Here is a 19,732-nt window from a genome sequence, read left to right as displayed (position 1 = left end):
CCGAGGGGCGTGTCATAAAGTTGACTTACATCCAAATGTAAACGAGCCCTAAAGCAGCAGTTGTTGGTCACTAAGATCTACTTGTTGATGAAAACACACTAATACATCATTGCATACCTCCCAACATTTGAGTCTCCGAGGTCGGGACTTCAGCGCGTGCTCCCGAAAAAGGGGCATGGCCTGCCCATAAAGGGGCGTAGCCTAGCGACACACACCCTTTTACATCACTAATGGGCATGCCCAGCATCTCATCTAAGTTCATTATTTCAAACCCCTGAAGAGTCACAGACTTTTAATTTTTATCACTTGTTGGTTTTGAACGTATGATTTAAATTCATAAAGAAATGTACAAAGCAAGTCTATTGACATAAAGGGTCTGACTCAGTGCTGCACACAAAGTGTCTACATCTGCAGATGCATTGCATGCTTGAAAATAGTCACAGACTTCTGCACGTATTCATTCGGCCTCATCTATCCAGCTGCACCATTCCTATACAGCTGTCTCCACTATCAGCATGGAGCTGGACCTGCCTAATCCTAGCTGCAAAATATTTGCTGCATCTTTGCGGATGCTCATTTCTGAATAGCTCTCAATTCTGTCTACACACCCACGACACGCCCCAGGTAAGCTTATGCTAATTGCAAACCTCTCTGCCTTTGGAAGCATGCATAGTGTAAATAAAGCGCTGCTGGCGCTTTGTGTGCGACTCTGGATCAGGCCCAAAGTATGCTGTAACTCATCACAATTTAATTACATGCAAATAGCCTTGTACCTCACTTTTCCACATGAAATGTAGGCGAGTGCACTTCAGTTTACAAGAACTGCAGTAACGATGGCATCTGAAAATATGGCTGAACCCACAAAGCTGTTAAATTGAATTGCACTCACCTATACTTCACGTGGGTAAATGAAGTATGACACAATTTGCATCCAGTTGAATCCCCTCCTTTTTTTTTTTTAAGTAGCCATATTATACAATGTAGTTGTACAACTGTCATATTTCTAAACCAAAACAAACATTTCAGCAATTAGATTTGGTAGAATGCCAGAAGCAGAGAGAAGGCGTTTGGTACAGGCCACAACAGGGGATTCAGGAAACACAGATTCTCCGGTGTCCGATCTGGTGGCTCTTTCCCAGCAAATCCACTCTGCTTACATGAGTGCATTCAACATGACAAAGAAAAGAGCACGGGACATTCTGACTGGCAGGAGTAGCATTTCGGTAAGGATAAAATATAAGTTATTCACGTCAAGAAACAATTAAATTGTTTATTTAATATAACAACAAATATTATTAATATATTCCCTGATTAGCTAATTACAGAGCAATGGTCTTCATTTACAGATGTAAGAAATTGTCTTCTAATACTGGCCAGTTATTCTGCCATGTAGCTTTCTCCACATGTAATGTTAAACCCCAGACAATTGATGCATTTACTTGAAATACCATGACTGCCAACAGTTCAATTAAAACTGCCAGAAGAACCCTCCAAAAACCGTCATATTTGTCTGGCCAATCAGAATGTGAGGAATGACTATACACTTATAATTAAGGCACTCAAATATTATTGCTTATGCTGGGCATACACTATACAATTATCTGTCCGATATCTGTCCAATCCGGCTGGTGGGAATGAAAATCTGGTAATGTATGGGAGCAAATGACAATCAATTATATGGTTTTAAACACTGGAAAACAGACAAAACTATTGTTCAAATTGGTTTAATTTGCTTTATTTAACCAATTTGGCTGAATGTCCATTTTTGTCTGTTTTCCAGTGTTTGTGAACAAATGTTCGATTCTCATTTGCTCCCATACACTACCAGATTTTCATTCCAGCCAGCCAGATTGGACAGATATCTTGTAGATAATTGGGCCGTAACTAGGGTAGTGCGGCCTGTGCCATGGCACAGGGCACCGCTGGGCAGGGGGCGGTGTTCAGGCCTGTCAATTTTCTGTTAATTATCATTCTCACTTGTAGCTTCCTCTTATTTCATCCCCAGCAACTCCTGGCCTCCCCTTTTTCTTCCCTGTCCTTTCCCTATGAGACCATTCCCTTGTTTGGGAGTGTTATGTCCCTATTTGAAAAATGGGGGGGCGCCAATGCTCTTTCTGGCACAGGGCACCAAAAAGTCTAGTGACATCTCTGGATAATTGTATAGTGTATGCCCAGCATAAGTCTTTTATGGTGGCAATTTTATTTTATTCATATATTAAGGGGCAAAATGTATGTTTTATTTAATTAAAAGAACAATACTATTTAATTTATTAAATGGGCAATATTAATTGGTAATGGTTGTAAATGTTTTTGTTTATGATGGGGACATTTGTTATTTTATGATGTGGGCATAATTTTTAGATCCATAAAATAATAATCCGCTCCTCTGCTCTGTCCCGCCAAATGCCATCCAGTCCCCCTGCTTCAACAAGCAATCCCCCACTTCCATACAACTATTCCTGTCTAGTCCTCCTTCTAGGATAGGTTTGTTCCATCTCCTTAGCATTGGGCGCAACTAGCATGCAGGAGACAGGACAGACCTTATGAAATTATTATATAGATTCAGTTTCCACATTTGATAGTTCAAAAAGCATTCTGCTTGAGCTTACTCCTCAACCAGCTATTTTGTTCGGCGGGTTTCTCCAGTGGCTTATTCAGCATTTTTCTAAACTGATACTCAATAAATCTAGAGGTTTCTAACCTTTCATATTTCCAGCATTTTATGGCAAATTTCTCTTTGGTAAATATGGTCGGCCGAAAAAGCAGCAATTTTAACAAACCGTCCTTTAGTAAATTTTTCCCTAAATCTTCTTACTTCTTTCCTTATCCAGTCCAAATCAAAGAAAAATCCTCCGTTCTTTCATGAGCCAACGTTTTAAAAAAAGATAAATAGAAATAAAAGACAAAAAAATTGATCCAAATGCTTTTGATGGACATAAGATGTGAAAAGACTATGGGCCGTATTCAGTTTGAGGCGAAATATCGGAATCGGCAATAATTTATCACCGATGACATAATTTTCGCCTATTTCAATTATCTCCGTACTCAATTACATTGACTTTTCGCCGGTGCGAAAAGTCAATGTAAGAAAACGGGGATAAGTTTTCACCAGCCTTTTGCTGGCGAAAAAAAGTGCAGAATTGAGGTTTAGGGGATCAGGCTTAAAAAAAATAGCCTGCACCCCTGGGAATGTCCCCTAAAAAAGATATGTGTCAAAAAAAAATTAAAAAAATTGTGACACCCCAAAAAATTACCTTTAACTTTGGGGTGAAAAAAAAAAATACAGAACACACTTAGAAAAAAGCCAAATGAAATCCAGAGGGATTCCCTTATATGCGGCAGGTGTTTTCTTCATTTATGGAGTAGCGACAGGGGCATTTTTGAAGAATTTTGAAAAATCATTTTAGGCACTCTAAAATATGCATGCACCCATTTTCATGTACTCCAAATTTGATGGAACAAGTTATTTAAAAAAAAAAAAAAAACCTAAGTGCTATTCTTCACCACTTCTTCAATAACCGCATTTATGCACCTGCCGGGGCTATTACAATCCCCGACTTCCTTCAGCAGGCAAAAATGGGGTACCCATAGTGAACCCCCATGTCTGGACATCTTTACGGGGGACCCAGGGACATTTCTTGAAAATTGCCGAATTTTTGGCGATTCTTACCTTTCCGCCGGCTCACGTTTTCGCTACTTCCTAATTGAATATGGGGATAAAGCGGGCACGCGCCCGATACTTTATCCCCGGAAAAGCTGCGATGTGGGGCAAAAAGTCCAGCACGGACTTTTCGCTCCCATATTGAATATGGCCCTATGACTGAGAATAATCAGGGCTCCTTTTCACTGCCAGTTAATCACATGTTTTTGTCTACTCTGGCTTTTTGTTATTGGATGGCGAGCAGGGTGATCCTGCAGAATATCTGATTTGGGGGGGAGATGTACCAAGCCTTGGAGAGAACTATAAAGTGGAGAGACATAAAGTACTAACCAATAGTACACGAATATGACTACACACCCACTATTGCCTTTTACAATCCCAATAGACAGTTCTCTTACATGCTTAGGCCTAGTTGACACCCAGTAACGCCCACTTCATGGCCAAAAGAAACTGTGAGATGCATCTGACACACAATAGTGCTGGGATATGCAAAGATACGTATGTTCACTGTGGTGCATGACGAGTTTGCAAAATAAAATTGCGATATACGGCCACATTCAGTCTTGCGTGTAACTCATTATCAACACTTTCGTGCTCAGCTACAGAGAAAATCAGCTGATGGTAGATTGGGTCTGGTATGAGGAGATATTTCTTAAACTGTATTGATTTTGTCTTTGGAGTAGGAAGAATATTCATGATCTGTGAGGGACTAAGAGGGAGGTGATCAAGGTGCAGGTGGGCAAAGAAGTGAGTTAAAACTGACAAAGTAGAGATGATTGGTATGGTTTTGACTTGTATCTTCCCACCAAATTTGGATATCAGAACGAGGCAAAACAACATCCTCTTTCATGGGCATCTCAGCTCAGATTTCTGTAAACTATAACATTTTGCCTCACTCTGAGACCTGAACCTGGTGGGAAGATCCAAGCCAAAACCGAACTGCTCGTCTCTACAAACAAGCAATGTTGGTTATAAGGCTCAATGTATATTATATAAGTGAAGTAGTTTTGGCAAGTGAAAAGGCTGTGTAGAAAAATGGAAGGATGAACTTATAGTGAAGGAAGGCAGTGTTGGAGCAAGATTTCCTAAAGTGGCACTGAGGTTGAAATTTGACTGGCAGGAGATTGTATGTAGTAGGAAAATTCAGCAAGAAAAGGAAAAAACAGAGTAGTTATAGGAGAGAAATTTCAGTGGTCAAGGCAAGAGCAATAAGGTGTTACTGTGCTGTGTTTATTTGGGAGGGGAGGTGAGAGTATGAGGTAAGGTGAAGGAAAGAGAGAGCAGTTAGGGCAAGTTTTAGAAGCTAGAGATGAAGCAGTGAAAGAAGACATGGTCAAGTGAGTGCCGATCAGAGGGGGAGGAGAAACGGAGGCCAAAGCAGAAAGTAAGAGAAATACATTATGTGGTGGTGGAGACAATGTATTGCAGGGAATGTCAATACCACACTTTGGGAACTCCAAAATTATGTGTAAATTTAAAGTGGCAGAAGAATAATTAAATCGCCAGTCTAAGAAGACAATTTTACGCTTATTAAATCTATAAAATAGTCTTAGTGAAATTTATTTAACACACAGTATGTCAGGACAAATATTAACACTCAAATACCCGCAGCAATTTATTAATATCATATATATTGCATCCTGCTTTTTTTCCTTAGCCTTTTGTTATACATGACATGGAAACCCTGTGGCAAGCTGAACAGGGAGCAGTGTGGGAGCAGTTGCCAACACCAGATCTTCCTGGAACAGAGATTGGAGTCCATGTCTTTTACCGTTGCCAATGCACATCTGTGGAAACCGTGCGTGCACTTACTGACTTTGCCAAGAGTGTTCCAGGTTTCAGCACGCTCTACCTCAATGATCAGGTCACATTACTAAAGTATGGAGTCCATGAAGCAATTTTTTGCATGCTGGCCTCGCTTATGAACAAAGATGGGCTACTGGTGGCTAGTGGCCGAGGTTTCGTCACTCGTGAGTTCCTGCACAGCCTCCGTCTTCCCTTCTGTCATATCATGGAGCCCAAGTTCCACTTCGCCTCCAAGTTCAATGCACTGGAACTTAACGACAATGATTTGGCGCTCTTTGTAGCTGCTATCATCCTTTGTGGTGGTTAGAGATTTCCCAATATTTAATAATATTATGCTATATCACTTCTATATGATATATTGTATAGTGTCTTTTATTTATAATATACATTTAAACAAAAATAGACATATACATTTCTGTGCTAAGTAGCTTCATAATTTAGAAGATTTAAAGACCGAAAATGCTGATTATAAAGGTTTTTTTTAGCATATTTAACCATTTTATTACATAGCAACTTTAACAGCATTCAAATGCACTACTACTTTATATACATACTCTGTTCTTAAAGGAATAGATTCTAATACAGTCGTTCCCAAACTGGGTGCCATGGCACCCTGGGGTGCCTTGGGGCCCTTGCAGGGATGCCATAGGTTGGTGGTCCAAAACCAAATCAATTTATTTATGTTCCATGTGATAGGCAAAACCAGAGCTAGTGGCTGCCAATCATAAAATATATGGACAAACACAGGGGCAGAACTATGGGAGACAATGGAAGCGCCTGCCACCGGGCTCCAGCACTGAAGGGGCACCTCCTCAATTGTCCACACCATATTCACCCCACTTAGGGCTGTAATTATATATGCAGAGTATACCGTTACGGCCGCCCAATACATGGCACCTGGCACCCCTTCCCGACACCTGAGAAGCCACCATACACTAGTGGAGAGCTCCATGTCAGACCATCAGCTGCCGCCATCTTCTATCTATAGCCAGTCTGCATGCGAATAGTTACATTACAGTGTCAGCAGCTGTGACGGGGGGAGTAACAAATTGTGACACTTGTCTCCGGGCGTCTGGGATGAACTTACGCCACTGGACAAACATAGCACAACCTTGTCCACCATCACATAACTGAACCTAAGGAAGGCATAGAAGCACAATTTACTTAATTTAAAAAATTTGAAAAATTTCTCAATAAATAACTTTTGGCCTCCGGGTGCCATGAAAAAAAATGTTGATACTCTAGGGTGCCATGATTCAAGAAAGTTTGGGAACCACTGCAATAATATAATAAAAACAGCTTTAACATTAAAATAATACAATCTATTTTGCTATGTAACACATTAACTATTAGCAGTATAGCAGTTGTGAATAAGGCTTTTAAAAAAAAACAGACAGAAAGTGGTAAGTATAAATTATGCTTCATGTATTTGGTAAGACTGAATTAAACCAAAAAGTACATAAGCACACTACATCAGTGGCGGAACGTGGGGGGGTCGAGCAGGACACGTGCCATCGGTATGTTTGTTTTAGCACTGCAGCTAATAAGAGTCAGACAGACATTTATTGGCGCTCACTTATGAGCTCCGCCTTCTGGCTCCCGCACTGGGTGAAGGGAGAGACGTCATGACCTCTCTCCCATAGTGCAGAGTGGGACGGGAGCAGCGAGCAAAGGCGGGTGCAGGAGTAGGAGCGGGGATTCCGGTAAGTATAATATTGTGTGTGTTTGTGTCTGCGTGTTTTATGTCAAAGGCACTGCTACTGGAGGCGCTGTATATGGGGCACTGTATATTGGGCACTGCATAGAGGGCACTATATAAGGGGCACTGCATAACGGGGCACTGTATATTGGGCACTTCATAGGGGGCACTGAATAAGGAGCACTACTGGGGACACTATATATTGGGCACTACTGGGGGCACTGCATAAGGGGATTCAAATATCCTAGTTACGCTACTGCACTACACTATGCTTATTTATTCTGTCCTTAACTGCACATCTCTGCCTTTATTTATTTGTTATCCCACAACAATATAATTATTATTATTCATTGACTTTTTATTTACATAAATGTAAATGAAAATAACAAAGGGCAAACCAACTAGTCTTGGAAATTGTATACCTATATTAGAAGTCACCTTAAACTATATAACATCAGTAGGCCAGGCAATTCTAGTGATCACTTATAATTAAATATATACGATATGGAGAACAATTAGAGTTGGATGTACATCTGGTTTATTTTGTGTAAGATGTAATATCTATACTGTACATGTACAAAATGTTTTTGAAGTATCGTTGACTTGCCTCCTTACACCTAGAAATGGGGAACATGGTTGCAAAACTGCTGAATTACATAAGCCGAGTATAGTAAGGCCATGTTCACTTAATTGTGACAATATTAGACATGAATGCTCCTACAGATATACATTTTAGGAGGCTGGTTCAATGATGCACAATAGTGATAACTATCATCAGCTGCACTATCTAGCCGCTTCTGATTGGATTAATTGACCTCTCCGCGATTGTAATCTTTAGAGTGACCGCTATATTATAAAGTTCCACACTACATATTTTACATTTCCATTCCCTCTATTGGAAGAATTTACACTAAAAGATCTTTAATGGGGAAAAAAAAACATATTTGTACATTGTTTTATTTTATTATTTGCTTTTAATTACATTTTATATAAAAATGCAATTTTTGCACTTATTTGTTACACTGAAGACACTATAAATTTGGTAATGCAACTTTAGCATTTACTTCTAGCATTCTCTATGCTATCATGGGCTAAAGTATACACACTTACATTGCTTGACATGTACCTGGAGCAAAGGCCAGGTACAGATTTTTAAATTGGACATAAATATGCCTTTTTTAAGTGCACCTTTTCCATGCATATTTTTTCTGGGCACATATCCATCCAATCATTTTTCATGCCATTGGGTGAAGGAAAAGATTAATTTAATTGGAATTAGGATGAGGAGGAAGGCAATAGTGAGCTGGATGTGGAAACAATACTTAACATGAAATGAGAAGGAATTAATAAGAGAAATGTAAATGAAAAAAATGAAGGGCAGGGAAATGACACACTATAGTGCAGGGCAAAATAGAAATACAATGGGTTTTTCTAAACAGACTTTGGAATGGACAAAGTAAATACAGTCAGGTAAAACATGGAAATTCAGGAGAGAGAGGGTTAGGATGCGGCAGAGGAAAATATACTAGCAAAGGAGAGAGAATAGTGAATGTACTATAAACAGAAACTTAAAACATGTCAGATAACTATATACCCACATGAATAGGATACAGAAGTGATACAAATTTTAGAGAGAAAAAAAAACATTGAGTAATGAAAACAAACATTGAGTAATGTAGGAGCTATTATGAACAAGGTAAGTGGCTGTGTAATACCATACAACTAATATTCAAGTGTAGCAGGAGGTGACTGGTGTAAATAGACACCTCCTGACTGTATCAGAACTTCTGCAATACCATCTGCAATCTGAGTAACTCTGAGATCCCTCAGAGTGTCCTTGCAGCTCCGCAGCCGAGGCCAGGAAGACACAGACCCTAGCCTCGCCATTCCCCCATTTTTAGAGCGGACCCAGTTGCCACCCCCCAAATGCTGAAGCATGTCAGTCATGCTGCTGCTTGGGGAAGTGCGATGCACAGCACACATGCACAGGTCCTTCACAATCGGAGTAGTATGCAAAGCATCGGGTTTGCGTACTACTGAGAATCAGGCCCTATAATCCTGTTGTTAGCAATACTGCATGATGTTACTAGATTTGCTATATTTGCATGGGTTATACTATATTTGCATAATTTGTGAGTGTTTTAGATGCATTCGGCAAATCGGATGCACCCTCTGCCATCATTAACTTGCAACTTGCACCAGGGTTTAATGATGGCCAAGGGTGCACCCACAAGTCATCTGACTCCAAACAGGCAAATTTGCCTCAGTTTGGATGCCATATTGGGATACATCTCTCATCAACACTCCCTTACTGTTATATATCCTTTTTTGTTTTGTATTTAAAAGCATTTATTTTTTCAATGATGCAATAATTTCTTTCCAATTATTTCTATTATTTTCCTACAAGACTTCCTCATTATTATCTCTTCTTTATTTTTATCCATCTAGATCGCCCAGGACTCATGACCCCTTCCCAGGTGGAAGACATCCAAGAAAGGATTCTAAGTGCTCTCAGATGTCATCTGCAGACATCTCACCCTGATGCCCCTTTCCTCTTTCCAAAACTCCTTCACAAGATGGCTGATCTGCGTCAACTAGTGACAGAGCATGCTGAGCTTGTTCAAAGTATCAAACGCACAGAATCCAGTGCATCACTGCATCCTCTTCTACAGGAGATATACAGAGACATGTACTGATTATACACAGACAGCTACAGATGAATAACCTTCAAACTACTAATGATTCCTCATGCCATTTGTATTATCATTATACATGAGTATGCATCCTAACAATTTTGCACAACCATCTTTCCTCCTAGCACTTGGTGATTTGCATTAATTTTTATTAGGCCCAATCTAGATACAAAGCTAAAGATCTGTCCAACACTAGATCATGAATGTCCCATATTTAAGAAAACAAAGGGGTCTATTCAGCAATAGTGACTATGTTGCCAAGAATATTATCGGGCAACATCGTCACGATTTTAGATCAATTATAAATATCTATGGCTGCTATTCAGCATTACTTTGAGCAGGGACAGCGGTTGTGGTAACACACTGTCCCTGCGATGTTACAGAAGGCATTGTTATTGGTTTCTGTTACTGCTACTGCACATGCTCAGTCATGTGCTTCCGAATAGTCTCCGTCCCTGCTTTGAGGTGACCGCGGACGGGTAAGTGCATCTCCAGCCTGTCCAAAGTGATTGACATGTGTATACAGGCTTTATGTTAGCTTGTATACATGTATATTTATGTGCTTTTATATTTAAGATTTATATATAAATGTTAAATATAATAGCACATAAATATACATGTATACAGGCTAATATAAAGCGGTCACCGGGAAGCAGTGACAGAGACTCGGCGATCCTGCAGGGACTTATGGGAAAATTTCCCTCTGTCCCTGCAGTTTTCGGGGAATTTAATGCATTTTCTTTATATAAAGCCAATCTGAGATGGTGTTATATAAAGTAAGGATTTTTCAAGCAATTTAACACTTTTTACTTTGCTTAATAGCAAAAAGCATTAAAGCACTGTAGAGATCAATGGCTGATCCCTACAGTGCGAGATGGGAATTAATGGAAAAGATAATTGCGTTATCTTCTCCATTTACCCATTGCTGAATAGCGGATTTACATTAAAAAATACGGAAATTATGATCTCCGCATTTTTTTATGTAAAAAAATCATTGCTGAATTAGACCCCAAAGTCCTTAAAGATGCTTGTATCCTTTCTATAAATGCTCAGACAACATATTACCAACTGTCGCTGATCTCCATGGCAGATTTCTTACTGGGTGAAACTGTGAATAAAAAATGCATTCCGCTTAGTTATCTTTAATAATATTTTTAATACTGTTGTTTTTTGGTCCAAGGACTTACTTATTTCCAAAAGGGAACTTCCATGTCACAAGATCGATAGTTTTTAGCAGTGTAAATCCGAAAGAAGTTATTGGATTGTAACAGATTTCTAAAAACAACTTTTGTATGGAATATTTAAAATAAGTAATTCAATGGGGGGTACTTCAATTTAACACAATTTTGTTTAGCTCTGGAGATAAGTGCCCGGAACTATTCAATTGTCCGCATTGCGCCCAGCACTTAAGTCGTGAGGTGCAGTTTACTGTGATTAATGCCCGGGGCTTAGTCACGGTAACCTGCATTTTCTGACTTGAGCGTGATGCTGTTAGCACACGCAGTAATCCTGCATCTAGTATCACATTAAATTGAATTCCTACAATAGTTAGCTTTAGTGATCTCACTCATACATATTAACCTAAAACTCTTAAGGTGCCACTAGCAGATAGTGGAACGACAGTACGATTACAACATTGTAATCGTACAGTCGTTCCTCTTCCCTTGCAGTGCCTACACTGAACGATATGTCATTCAGTGTAGGCACCCTCCCTCATCCCTGAACATGGTCAATCTGTCATTATCGGCAGATTTACCATCATGTTCAGGCGATGATTGATGTCGGAAATGACCAGCGGGAGCGCGCATTGCTGGTCATTTCCGACATTTTCATGCCCGATTTGTGCATGATTAATGAGCGATTAAACGATATCGTTATCATTCAATCGCTCATTTTAATCGGAAAGTGGATACTCACCTTAACATGGCCATGAATTCTTTCATAAATATTTCCTCATATTAGTTTCTAACCTCAATCTCCAAATACACCTTTAGAAATGGTAGTTATGCCACATCCAGCCAGTGGATGGTTACTCTTTTAAATTATACTAAGTGATTGCATGACACGAGAAAGCAGCATGTGATTTCATGCAGTGCTCGTGTACGCTTGCTTTCACATTGCTTCTTTGACCAATCTTGTTAAATACAGAATATACTGCCTCTACTATAAATATTTTATGTGATAAATATTTATTTTGCATAGTGTACATTTTAGAAGCCTTATTGGGTACAAGCGCAATAAACCCCCATCAGATACCACAGAAAAAAAACAAATGATAAAACTTATATTTCTTCTTCAGGGTCCATAGGCTCCACAGGGAAACCTTGGGGTGTAGGTGGTGGATCAGGAATCCGGGCACCACGCAGTTAGCTTTACAGCTCCCAATAGCACTGGGTCACTCTCCCTATAAAACCGCCGTGAGCCAAAGGTACCTCAGTTTTGTTGGTGATTGGCCAGAGTCGGGTTACCATTATGCGGGGGGCTGCTTAGGCAGCCCTAAAGTTTTTTATTTCATGATTTCTTTCATTTACATTTTACTTTTTAGGACGTCCATAGGACGTCCCGCACCACGACGCCAGTTCAGACTGGGGATCTCGGCGAGCATCCCGGAGTCCCTGCTAACCGGCCCCTTGGCAAGAACCCAGACTGCAGACAGACGTTAAGGGGACAGGTAAGGCGAGTCACTGCTTGCAGTGACCCACACTTTGGCAGGCATACCTCCGGTCTCAGGGGACAGACCGGAGGTGCTGAGTGTGGATGCAGGCTTCAGCCCCCGTGATCCACTAGACCACCAGGGACAAATGGTGCGGGAACCAACGTCCCAGGGGTTAAACAATCAGCAAGGGGAGGTTAACTTCCCCATTAAAGTGGCTTCTCCCCTCAGCTCAGGGCGCTTTTCCTCTGAGGTCTCACGTCTCTGAGCTGTTCTCCGACCACGCCTCCTCTGAGGTATCCGGTGGCCATTTTCTTTCAGTGGCACAGTCGCAGATCTTTCTGCGGAGTCAGGGTGTCCGGCTGCTACCATACCTGGAAGACCTCCTGCTGTTAGTAGGTTCTCCAGAGGTGCTTCGCCACCACCTGCAACTGACTATTACTTTTCTACAGGCACACGGGTGGTTAATCAATTGGAAAAAGTCCTCCCTGAATCCCTGATAGGATGGTTCATCTGGGAACCCTACTGGATTCTCAACAGCAGAGAATATTTCCAACTTCAGAAAGATCTCCACATTACAACTATGAGTACGCAAATGCCTCCATAGTCGCTGAGTGTCAGTCCACTCAGCGATGCAGGTTCTGGGATCCATGGTGTCCACCTTCGATATGGTGGAATATGCTCAGTTTCATTCCAGGCCTCTGCAGTGGCTGATCCTCTTCAGGTGGAACAGATTACCCCATTGGATCAGAGCTCAGACAATGGTGCTGTCTCCAGAGGTGCGTCTGTCTCTATCTTGGTGGCTTCTGACATCTCATCTAACCAATGGTCATCCCTTTTTTGATCCCGGAAGGGTAATCCTAACGACGGGCGCCAGTTTCTGGTGCTGGGGCACGGTGACTGGTCCACACTCCTTTCAGGGCCGTTGGACAGCGGTCAAAGCAACCCTACCAATCAACATATTGGAACTTTGGACCGTTTACAGGGCCCTCAAGCTGGCCAAACACATACTTCAGGGGTAATCCGTGCAAGTTCAGTCCGACAATGCCACAACGGTGGCTTACATCAACTTTTAAGGAGGCACTCAAAGTTGGGCAGCAATGCCAAGGAAGAAAAGCTAAAGGAGTCATACCTGGAGGGAATTCTGAGGATTTAAATATGGGATGAATGGGGTGGGAGACGGAAAGAGGCCAAATTTACGGGTAGCTATGTCCCATAATGACAGTGAATGAGCAATAATAAGGTGGTCACGAACTCTTTTCGGGCGACGGGCTCTAGGGAGCCAAAGGAGGGAAGCAGGAGAAAGCAGTCCCATGGCCTCCGCCTCAATCTGAACCCATATTCTATCAGAGCTATTCCATAAGATGTATTGAGCGAGCTGAGCAGAGAAATAGTAATGTTTAAAATTAGAAATACCTAGACCACCAGTCCAAGACGATCTCTGAAGAATTCGGAGTCGTACCCGTGGTTGTTTTCCTGACCAAATAAATTTAGTTGTCTGGGATTGGAGAAATTTGAAAATGTAGGGGGGGACATGTATAGGGAGGGACTGGAAAAGATAAAGGAGTCTAGGCAAGATATTAATTTTAATCGTATTAATACGACCTATCCAGGAGATGAAATGATGTGACCACGAAGCAAGGTCTACTTTGATTTGGGAAAGAATGCGGGGAAAATTGGCCTGAAAAAGTTGATGGTAATGTTTGGTTATAAAAAATACCCAAATACTTAATTTTTTGGAGATGCCATTTAATGGGAAGAGATGTTCCAGAGAGACTTTTATCTTTTTGTGGGATATAAAAATCGAGGACTTCCGTTTTATCCAGGTTAATTTTATAACCAGAAAAATAACCGTATATTTCAAGTTCAGTCAAAGTAGGGGAGAGTGAAGTAAGCGGGCTCGAAATGGACAACAGGATGTCATCCGCATATAAAGCCAATTTGTGCTCCGTGGACCCGACTGACACCCCGGATATACCTGAGTTAGCATGAATTCTAGTAGCCAGGAGTCCATTAGATATACTGAATGGGGTAGAAGTAGAACCATTAGCGGAGACGGTGGCTGAGGGAGAGCGATATAGGGCCGCGAGACCCTGAAGGAATTTGTCAGAGAAGCCCATCGACCCAAGGACACCAAACATGAATGGCCATGAGATTCGGTCAAAGGCTTTCTCGGCATCTAATGACATCAGTAATGAGGGAGTTTTGCCATCATGAATGGTGTGTATTAGGTCGATAGTCCTCCTAAAATTGTCAGAGGCCTGACATCCGGGGACAAAACCCACCTGGTCAGGATGTATTAGGGATGGCAGAAGGGGATTCAATCTAGTGGCCAATATTTTAGCAAAAAGTTTTATATCTACATTGATTAGGGAAATAGGGTGATAACTAGAGTAAAATGAGGGGTCCTTCCTGGGTTTTGGTATCACCACAATATTTGCTTGTGTTGTAGCAGAGTGAAATGATGCACCATCTAATACTGTATTAAAGAAATCTGTTAGATGGGGAATAACATTTTTGGCAAATTTTTTTTATAGTATTGAGCCGAGAAACCGATGGGGCCAGGGGCAGAGGAACCTTTGATGGATTTAATGGCTGCCCGTACTTTGTCCTGCGTAATATCAGCATTTAAAGAGGAAAGATGGGGCAGGGATAGCTTGGGGAGAGGGGTGTCAGCTAGGTACGTCTCCAGGTTCCGCAAACTGGTAAGGGAGTCTTGAGAAGGGGTTGGAAGATTATATAGTGAGGTGTAGAACTGTCTAAATTCTTTAACAATTGCCAGAGGATCATAAGTAACGGAATCAGAGCTCTGAGAGTGAATTTTATCAATTAAATTCAGGGCACGTTTCTTTCCTAACTTTCTAGCCAACATTGAGTCAGCCTTGTCAGCTTTGTCGTAGAAACGTTGCTGAAGTTTTTGTAGAATGGAGGCAGCTTTCCGAGAAAGCAGGGTATTTAGCTGGCCCCGGACAGAATCAATCTGATGTAATAAATCAGTAGTGGGGTTGAGTTTATGAGCGTCAAGAAATGTAGAAAGTTGTTGTTCTAGAGAGGATATCTCAGCAGCGGAACGTTTGCGGGCCGTCGAAGCAAAACTAATGAGTTGGCCACGAATGGTTGCCTTATGGGCTTCCCATAATATTCCAGGTGCTATATCGGGAGATGAGTTGAACGTGAAGTAGTCAGTTATGGCCTGTTTGATGGTGGTAAAAGTGGATGGATTAATTAAAAGCGCATCGTCGAGGCGCCATCTATGGGGGCGAGGGTAAAGTTCTAGAAGATCAAGGAGAATAAAGACACCAGCATGATCTGTCCAGGAGAGGGGGGTAATCCCCGCTTGAGAGGTCTCAGGAATCAGCGAATGGGATACAAACATCATGTTGATGCGTGAGTACGTGCGATGTGGGACCGAATAATGAGTGTAGTCACTCGCTGATGAGTTTTTAAGGCGCCAGGAATCATATAAGTTATATTGTTTAAGCAGGAAAGATAAAGTCAGTGCGCCCTTGCAAGGAGAAATATTTGATTTATTGGTAGGGGATGGGGATTTATCAAGGGCTGGGTCAAGTGCAACGTTAAAATCCCCGGCTATTATGAGATGACCCTGATCTCGTCGCTCAATGTATCTAAACAATTTAGAGAAAAAAGCACCCTGTCCCTGGTTCGGAGCATAAACCGAGACCAAAGTAACTAGTGGAGCGTAATGTACCAACATATAAGGAAACAACCCATGGGGTCTGAGAAGGTGGAAGAGTGCAGGAAAGGGATCTTGTTATGAATAAAAATCGCAACACCACATTTCTTGCAATCTGCCGAGGCAAAAAAAGTTTGGGAGAACTTCTTTCCCTGCAATTGAGTGTGAGTACCTGTATGATGGGTTTCCTGAAGGAACACAATATCAGCCTTTTCCCTCCTGCAGGCACTCAGGGTGATAGTACGCTTGGCGAGTTGAGGCCATTGACATTAATTGAAAATAACTTCAAGGCCATGGTACCAAAGAGGAAGTATCTGCAAAAAGAGAAACATTGAGAGGACCACAAATATTAAAGAACTTTGGCCCTGATTCAGAGCCGGTTGTAAGCGGCAGTACACTCGTTCCGAGCGATGTTCGCACTTCTGCGCATGCATACGGTTTATAATACGCATGCGCGAACCAGTCAGTGCTGCCAAAAATCGTTTGTTCGCTATATAGCGAATGCCTGCTACTTTGAGTGACAGGATGAGGCGTATGTGGGTGGTAACAGGGGAAGGTGCTTGAAAACGGGGAGTGGAATTAAGAACGCAGGCGTGCTTAAAGGTCAAAATGGGCGTTTTATGGGTGTGCATAATTACAACAGCAGCTTCATTGACCACGTCACCTGGTCGTTTTATAGTCAAAACTGCTCGCAATATAGTGGTAGGAAAAACCAACCACAAGAATCGCTGTTCGATGTACTCAATTAATCTAATAAATAGCGGACATGACGTATGACGCGAGCGGCCAGGGGGCATATTTTTCAACTAAAAGTCCGCAAGTTTTTTTTGCTCGTTCAGATATGGAGGCGTCAACAGACCGCAAAGAGCGAACGGATCATTTGAATAGCCACCCCCTTTTTCTGAACGAGCGAGCGCCAATTGCGTCCGGCTCTGAATCAGGCCCTTTGTTCCCAAAGACACATAGTATAGAAAAGAAAAAGGGAAAAAGAAGAGAGAAGCCACCAAAAAAAGAAAAAGAAAAGGGGGAGGGAAGAAGAAGAGGGAGAGGAGCACATACGGACGACAACCCTTAAACACAGGAACCCAGAAGGGGTCCAAAACAGATAGATATATAACATACGAATAAATGTACAAAAAGTACAAAAAATACAAGGAGCATGGGGGGTAGGCCATAGACAATTAAGAAAAGGAAACCCCCGAAGGGGGACCTAGGGCCTTAGCAAAAAATGAAAAACACTTTGCAGAAAAAATTATTTGCACAAGCTTACAGCTGTAAATATTTTCGCAAAAACATATTAATGAATACCAGAAAACGAGCTAATGAGGACATGAGTGACCTAATGAGTAGCAGTAGGTCACAACCTAATATATACATTTTCAAACAGTGCAATGGAATTCCAACCGTCGAGCCAGAGACCATAATGTACAGTCATGGGGGAGGCTCAGGTGGAGGCAATTGAAGTGATCAAAGGGAGGTGATGGATGACTCATGTTGGAGCATTAACACGGTCATGACGTCTCATGACTGGACCATTCTGGAGCTGGAGGACGGGAACGCTGAGGTTTGGGTGACGAGGGTCTAGGGGGCGATGGTTCAGGCAGAATGTTCAGTATTGAAAAGTAAATCTTGACCCTGTTCAAGGGATTTCACGGAAAGCGAGGAATTAGCTGTGAATACTTGTAGCTGAAAGGGGAAGCCCCAGCGATATCTAACATTATGTTGTCTCAAAAAGTAACAGGTTGCAGATCTCGTTGTTTCTGGATGGTGGAAGGGGCCAGGTCTTGAAATAATTGAATGTCCATATTCTGATAAGAGATAACAGTTGTGTCTCTAGTCGCCCGGAGTAATTGAACTTTGGTACGGTAATAATGTAATCGGACATTGATATCGCGTGGGGGTTGGGAAGAAGGTCTGGCTCGGAGGGCTCTATGAGCTCTATCCATTAGGCAGTCTGCTACTGAAAGGTCATGGAGAATGTGATGAAAGAAATCATCTAGAAAAGATTGCAAATCAGAGGCAGAGACGGATTCGGATACATTGTGGATTCTCAGGTTGTTGTGGCAGGAGCGATTTTCTGCGTCCTCTTGCTTTTCCTTGAGGGATTCCATTTCGGCATGAAGATGAGAGAGTTCCTTGTCTAGAGTTATCTGGGAACGACAGAGATCGTCCGTTTTTTATTCCAGGGCGTCCGTCCTGCAACCTAGAGAAGAGAGTTCCGATTTGAAGTTGTTAACCGCCTTGGCAAGTTCCTGACCAAACGCGGTTTTGACGCCCTAAAAAAGATTGACCATGAACACTTGTATTTGAGGAAAATTACAATTTAGACCTCTCTTGATGGAGACAAACTGGTAGTGTCAGTATGATCAGACGACAGCGGGGTTGGTTTACTCTTAGACCCCAAAAAATGAGTAGATGAATTCTGCGTTGCCTTTTTGGGCTTCTGAGACATAATGCAGATAGGTAGGTAGCGGGTCAAATTTGAGAAGAGGCGACAAGTATTTCCAGTTCACACGTTTGTAATCAAGTATTTTCCGATTCGGGCGAACAACTGGAGATGTAATGATAAGCTGCAGTGTGTTTGATTATTACTGGGACATGTAAAAGGCCACCAGGTCCCGGGGTTCATGGCTGGAGCTGCTGGATGTGGTATAGGCCGCAGCATCCCGTGAGCAGTGCTTAACCCCCGGACTATAGGTAGGGTGTCAGCGGGATCTCTTGAAGCCACACATGAGGGTAAGACCCCTACAAATAGTAAGGGTCAGAAGGAACAAGCATTTTTAGAGGGTTTATTGAAGAGCTGCACAGAGGCACGTCTGCTCGGCTTGCCAGATAGGCCACCGATATTTCATTTTTTAATACCCTAGGATTGGTGTACCTCAACCTGTCTCAGTCATAGGCTTAGATGGCAATGAACTGTCCAAAATTGCAGTTTTCTCCCAGACAACCCCCATCCGTTTGTCTATAGGAGCTTTACATTCCGAGGATATCCATAACTCTCATTTTTAAAGCCATGTCTAAAAGAGAAAGAGGGCAAGTCTCCTGGACTGGTTGCCACGCACGCAACCATCCAACAACTGCCTAATTACCGAGTGAAAGTGGGCAGTCTGGGGGGAGGTGACAACGTTATTCGCACTGATTCGTGTCATCATAGCCCTGTCTCCCCTGCTTTACATTGCTTTGCCTCTTTACCAAGGGAAAGCAGGAAGCACTACCAATGAGATGTATGAACATCTCATCTGCCGAAGTGAGGGAGTGATAACTTCTCCCCTCTGGCGATCCCTGCCTGAGCACACAGCGCATCAGCCTAGTCAACCCCTCACAGTACAGATTACAGCACCCATCACCCCTCAGCCAGTACAGCACCCCTCGCCCAGCACCCCTCTCGTAGCACAGCACCCCTCACATAGCACAGATCACAACACCCATCACCCCTCACCCTTCTTGCAGCACAGCAACCCTCTCCCAGCACAGATTACAATACAGCACACATCACCTCTTTCCTAGCACAGCACCTCTCACCCAG

The 19,732-nt window shown here is 42.2% G+C and overlaps 1 protein-coding gene across 4 annotated transcripts in view; it reads left to right on the top strand.

Annotated features, from left to right (window-relative positions):
• The window catches only part of PPARD (peroxisome proliferator activated receptor delta), a 138,268-nt gene extending 127,258 nt beyond the window's left edge, over positions 1-11,010 (top strand). For all 4 annotated transcript variants that reach the window (XM_088463717.1, XM_088463720.1, XM_088463719.1 and 1 more), the window contains 3 exons: positions 1,027-1,223; positions 5,319-5,769; positions 9,615-11,010. In XM_088463717.1, coding sequence (XP_088319843.1) covers positions 1,027-1,223; positions 5,319-5,769; positions 9,615-9,862 — 896 coding nt within the window. In that variant the 3' untranslated portion in view covers positions 9,863-11,010. The remainder of the gene's footprint in view (positions 1-1,026; positions 1,224-5,318; positions 5,770-9,614) is intronic.
• The last annotated feature ends 8,722 nt before the right edge of the window (positions 11,011-19,732 follow it).

This window comes from Taudactylus pleione, unplaced genomic scaffold (genome assembly GCF_031769625.1).
Source record: "Taudactylus pleione unplaced genomic scaffold, aTauple2 ptg001437l, whole genome shotgun sequence".
Classification (NCBI taxonomy): Eukaryota; Metazoa; Chordata; class Amphibia; order Anura; family Myobatrachidae; genus Taudactylus; species Taudactylus pleione.
The sequence above is the reverse complement of the archived record's forward strand: the minus strand, read 5'-3'. Positions and strand labels throughout refer to the sequence as shown.